General features: G+C 34.3%; 1 protein-coding gene across 7 annotated transcripts in view; it reads right to left on the bottom strand.

The window, feature by feature from the left end:
* Positions 1–6,000, bottom strand: part of Uba6 (ubiquitin like modifier activating enzyme 6) — a 71,056-nt gene that overhangs the window by 19,834 nt on the left and 45,222 nt on the right. For all 7 annotated transcript variants that reach the window (XR_777738.3, XR_002024937.2, XR_777737.3 and 4 more), the window contains exons 23-25: positions 1,932–1,983; positions 1,783–1,846; positions 441–510 (exon numbers count right to left, since the gene is read on the bottom strand). Coding sequence is in view for 3 of the 7 variants with exons in the window: in XM_033758825.1 (XP_033614716.1) it covers positions 441–510; positions 1,783–1,846; positions 1,932–1,983 (186 nt within the window). In the remaining 4 variants the exon portion in view is untranslated. The remainder of the gene's footprint in view (positions 1–440; positions 511–1,782; positions 1,847–1,931; positions 1,984–6,000) is intronic.

Genomic DNA, 6,000 nt, shown 5'->3' on the forward strand with positions numbered 1-6,000 from the left:
TGCCTTTAAATCTATAAAAGTATCAGGCATAATAACCACAGCAAACCTGCAATCTCTTAAAACCATATTTAAGCCTCCATGTGAAGAAAGGTCAACACATGAAGCATTTGTAAATGTCACAATGATAATGACTAGGAATATTTTTAAGTTGCTATGAAATGGCTCACTGGCTTTTTAGAATAATTAGGGTAATGAGTGGATAAACAAATATTTTAAAAATAAAGTATAACTGCATTAAAATATAGCTGTTTCATTACTTAAGAAAAATTAAACTTCTGTTTAATAATGCAATGTTTACCTTCTGTTGTATTACAATGGGCAATGAGACAACATAATTAAAAATTTATAGTACATAAAATGACATCATAAAACATATTTTGATTCAATTAACCAATTCTAATCCAGTTTTGCATCAACTGCTAGTCTGAAGATTATCTTACCTTTTCTACAAATGGAATGCAGTATATTGCAGCGTAGAGTTTTGCGGCACTCTGAAGGAAACTGAGGTGCCTTTTGAAATTAAAATATAAAGCCAAGTTTGAATACAGTTTTTGAAAGTATTCAATTCCTTAGCAAATTCAGCCTTTAAAATTATAACGGAGGAAAAATCATTACCAATATTTGTTACAGGATTTTTTTTTGGGGGGGGGTACCAGGGATTGAACTCAGGTCCTTGCACTTTTGAGGCAGGCTAAATCCCCGGGCCCCAGGATTAATTTTTAAAAGACAATGAAATTCTAGTCTAGATCAAAAACATTACAGAAGCTACAGAAGAGAAAATGTCAGATGTTTAGCCTCAAAGACACTAATAATATTCAGGTAGTCATCATGACTATTCTGAGGAAAGAAGTGATTGGAGTATAGAAATTATACTAACTAGTGCAGTGACGGCGAGCCTTTTAGGGCTTTCAATGACAACAAACAGCTGGCTGCAGCATGTACGCCATAGGTTTGCCACCACTGGACTAGTGGAAGAAAATTCACTTTAATTTACAAGAAAACAGAACACACCATGCACTAAAAAGTTATACCAGGTTCAAATGAGTTCGTTTATAACACACAAAGAAATGAGTTTATAAACAAAAAAAGCTTATCTTTTATAGGAGAAGCAGTTAAGGAGAAGGTGACTATCGGCCTAAAACAAGCACCTTTTGAGAAAATTAACCAAAGAGCTATTTGCTGAAAGGAAGATTAGTGAAGGAAAATTAAGTGTATTTTTTTTTTCTTTTATGGTACTGGAGATTGATCCCAGGGTTTCTCTATAATACAGGCCACCTTTTTTTTTTCAGTTTTTGAGACAAGGTCTTACTAAAGCTGCCTAGGCTGTCCCAAACTTGCAGTCTTTCTGTCTTTGCTTCCCAAGTGCTAGAATTGCAGGCATATGCCACCATTCCTGGCTGGGGTAAGTGTTTAATTAAAATATACGGCCCTGAATATAAATCTGCATGCAGGTATTCCTGCAGAGACCAAATCCTCTGAAAGCATCTGAGATCATTTATGGAGATACTCAGTATTAACTGCTTCCTCCATATAACTATAGTCTCATTAAATATAAAATATTTACTGTCATTTCCCTTTTTTGTGGACAAAGTCAAAGAGTTGATTTTGGTTTTACTTTAGAATAGACAATATAAATAATGAAGTTATCTACCATATAAGTAAATGCATTTATTTACATGTTTGTAGCAACAGGGGTTATGACTGAACTCTGAATAACGGGGGTATGATCATTTAACATTAAAGATGGCAATGTACAGTTAAGAAACTTATATTTATACTTACAAAGGCTCATTTAAATCAAATTTTAATGGAGAAGGAGGCCTCTTTGGTGATTGCCAAAACAAACCTAATGAAAAGGTACAATGTTAATTATGACATATATACCAGAAAGAAACTAAGATAAAAACTTCTCAACACTTGCTTATACTTACTGCCATCTTTTAATCGTGTGTCCAAAGGAAAACAGTAAAGAAGCTGAAGTGCCTAAAGAAAAATAAAATGAATTAAAAATGAAACGAATGAAAAACAAATGAAATGAATGACTGAAAAACAAAATAAATTATTTAATATTGTCAGAGCAAAAACATTTTCTAAAATTAAAATTAAACATTTTTATGAGTTGTAAATAAAGTATTTGCTGTGTAAATCCAAACACATGAGTATTTCCTTGGGTCAGGAACAGCAACAGGAACAGGGCTCTGTTCTCACCCCTCTGACTCAACATAGCATTTCAAATCTGGCATCAGGCAACAAAAAAAACAAAAGACATAACAAATAGAAAAGGGGGCAATCAAATTATCCCTGTTTGCACATGATATAATTCTACACTTAGGAAATTCTGTAGACACTACCAAAAGACTTCAAACTGTAAACAGACAACATAGTAGCAGGACACAAGATACAAAAAATGGAGAACTTTTCCATTCAGCAATGAGAATCCAATGAGAAAGATACAAGGAAAACAAGCCCCCTCATAATAGTCTCAATAAAATGCACATAACCACAAAGCTTACTGATAAACCTAACCAAGGAGGTGAATGACCAAGTCAGTGAAACTTAGAAAGTGAAGGCACTAGAAGATGGAAAGAATACTTACCTATTCATGGATTGGGAGAATACAGTTAAAATGGCCACACTAACAAAAGCAATCTACAAATAACCATTAAAACACCACTAACAGTCTTCACAGAACTAGAAAAAACAATCCTAAAACCCGTTTAAGCACAACATACCCAAAATAGCCAAATCAATTTGAAGCAAAAAGAGTAATGCTGGCATAACAACACCTTATTTGAAAATATACTAAAAATTTATAGTAACAGAAAGGCTGACATAAAAAGACATGTAGATGATGGAATAGAGGGTCCAGAAATAAGCCCACACATCTACAACCACCCTATTCCCAACCAAGGTGCCAAGAACATACGCTGGAGAAAATACAGTCTCTTCAGCAAATGGTAAGAGGAAAACCGATGTCCAAATGTGGAAGATTTAAACTCCAGCTATCTCACACAGTACAAAAATCAACTCAAAATGGATCAAAGACTTTAAAATTTAAAATTACTAAAGAAAACAGAGGAAACACTTCAAAATATTGAAATAGCCATTTTGACCGGGGTAAGATGGAATCACAATACAATTTTTTCATTTCCCTGATGACTAAAGATTTTGAGCATCTTTTCCTGATGATTTCCTGATTATGACTCAACAGCCTAGGAAATAAAAGCAGGAATTAACAAGTAGAATCACATCAAATTAAAAAAGCTTTTTGCACAGCAAAGGAAACTGACAGAATGGTCAACCTACAGAATGTGAGAATATCTTTATAAGCTATTCATCTATAGAGAATTAATATCCAAATTATACAAAGAACTAAAAAACAAAACAAAACCAAACCAACAATAAAAGAACAGGTAATCCAATCAACAAATAGGTAAATGATCGGAACAGAAACTTCTCTCCTTTGTTTTTTTGAGTCAGAGGCTCACACAGTTCAAGCTGGCTTGGAACTATGTAGCATAGGCTGGCTTTGAACTCATGGCAATCCTCTTGTCTCAGCTTCTCAAATGATGGGATTACAGGCATGTGCCACCACAGCTGGCTCTAGATACTTCTCAAAAGTAGTATAGATGACTAGTAAATATGAAAAGATGCTCACAAATTTTAGTCATCAATGAGGGAAATGAAAAAACTGTATTGTGATTCCATGTTACCCCAGTCAGAATGGCTGTTATAAATAATAGTAGCAATAATAAGAGGATGTGGAGAAAAAGGAACCCTTATTCCACTACTGGTGGAAATGTAATTTAGTAGTTACTATATAAAATAATATGGACATTCCTCTAAAAACTAAAAATAGATGAAATGATTCAGCTGTAACATTCCTAGGTATAAACTCAGAAGTAATGAAGTCATCAGACAAGAGAGACATTTGCATATACATGTTTATTAAAGCACTATTCATAGGTGCAACATAAGGAATCAGTCTAGCTTCCAGTCAGTAGAAGAAAACCATGCTATATATCCATAATGGAGAACGGTTCCACCATTATGAAGAATGAAATCATGTTCTTTGTAGGAAAATGGAACTGGTAGATAATACATTAAGTAAAATAAAATAGATTGAAAAGCTTCTCATATGAGGAAAAAGAAGAAATAAAAATGAAAATATCTGAAACTACAAGAGTGAGTACAAGGAAGAAGGAAGAGGACATGCAATGAGAGAGAAGGGGAGGCTGAAGAAAAGAGAAGAGAGTGTGGAGGGACAGCGGATATGACCAAACCACAATACATGCAGCTACAGAGGTCACAGTGAAACCCCTTCATCTGTACAACTAACACTACTTATTAAGTTATATGAAAACATATAGTACAGGGCTGGGGATTTAGCTCAGTAGTTCCACTGCCTGCCTCCCAAGTACGAGGTCCCGAGTTCGATCCCTGGTACCAAAAAAACCCCCAAAACAAAAAACAAAATCAACAACATAAAACATAGTACAATGAAGTCTCCCAGTTACCTTTATGCTGGTTCTTTCTCTATCACTAACCCCTGTAACTAGAAAAACCTCTATTATTTTTTTCTGTTATAGTAAGTCCCCAACTTATGAACATTTGAGTTGTGAACTTTCACAGGTATGACTGGACCTCACAGTAGATGTGAACAAATCGTGGAAGTACCTTATGTGTCCACCTTACCGTTTTAAGGTAAAAGTAAAAACAGTTTATTTACAGTTAGCTGTACTACCATTTTAAGATAACTGTAAGACTAAAAGTAGTTTATTAACAGTATTTCTGTGTGTGTTTGGTTTTTTAATACTTTACCTTGTGTATTTGTATAAAGGTACGTAAGACTGACTTTGTAGGACTCAGGAATGAAGACAACTTACAAACGTTCTCCCAGAACAGAACTCATTTCTAAGTCGGGGACTTAATGTCCTTTACAAAAAAGGACTACAGCAAACAAGAATGTAAGATAATTTCATTCCTTTGTATACAAACGGCGACAATTTCTCTTTTCAAAAAGCTAATCGTTATGTAATAAAACAAGTAAAAATACACAGTATTTTACATTTTGAAATTTGCTTCAGAATCATTGGAGAAGGCTGACAATGAGATGTAGATTAAACAAAATTGTATGTAAGCTGATGATGGTTAGGGTGACAGATAAATGATTACACTAGGAGTTTATTCAACTATTTCCTCCATATTTCTGAAGTTGAACTTTTTCTACAATGAAAAAGTTTTTGAAAATCATAAAAGACGGGCTGGGGATTTAGCTCAGAGGTACCGTACTAGCCCTGCAAGTGCAAGGTCCTGAGTTTGAGCCCCAGTAACAGGAAAAAATTCTAAAAGATATAAAAAGCATTCTTTTAAGATTCTGAAACAAACAGGTCACTGATAATGACAGTAAGAATGAATAGTAACTAGGAAAGAAATATCATTTATTGGGTGAGGAAGTATTTTTTCAAAAAGAAGAGCCACAAAGGAAGTGAAAAGACAGAAAGACAAGTTAGCTATAATAAAAGATTTTTAAAGGGTAAGAGCATTTGCCCAGTGTGCACAAGGCATTGGGTTGGATTCCCAGAACAGAAAAAACATTTTTAAATGAAGTTAATTTATATTCTGATAGTAGAGAGGGAGCCTAAAGACAGTATAAGTTTACCTTTTAGCAAATGTATTGAATTGCAGTTTTAATTAGTGACTATATGCCACGTTCTTTCTAAATGCTTTATATGCATTAACTCATTTGATTTTTGGCACAACTTAGGTATTAGAGATCAACTTATTCCCAACTTACAGTTGAGGAAGTAGACCTAAAATGTGTTTAAATGATGGTTAGAAAAGGTAAAATTCCAACAGAATTCTTGACTGAGCATCTTCTGTTTTCTACATTTCCTGGCAGTATTCTAAACATCTTTCAGAAAAGACAGGAGACAGAGAGAGAGAGAGAGAGAGAGAGAGAGAGAGAGAGAGGGAGGGAGGGAGGGAGGGGAAGAAAAT

Source organism: Fukomys damarensis, unplaced genomic scaffold (genome assembly GCF_012274545.1).
Source record: "Fukomys damarensis isolate Sample0158 unplaced genomic scaffold, DMR_v1.0_HiC HiC_scaffold_35, whole genome shotgun sequence".
NCBI classification, from domain to species: domain Eukaryota; kingdom Metazoa; phylum Chordata; class Mammalia; order Rodentia; family Bathyergidae; genus Fukomys; species Fukomys damarensis.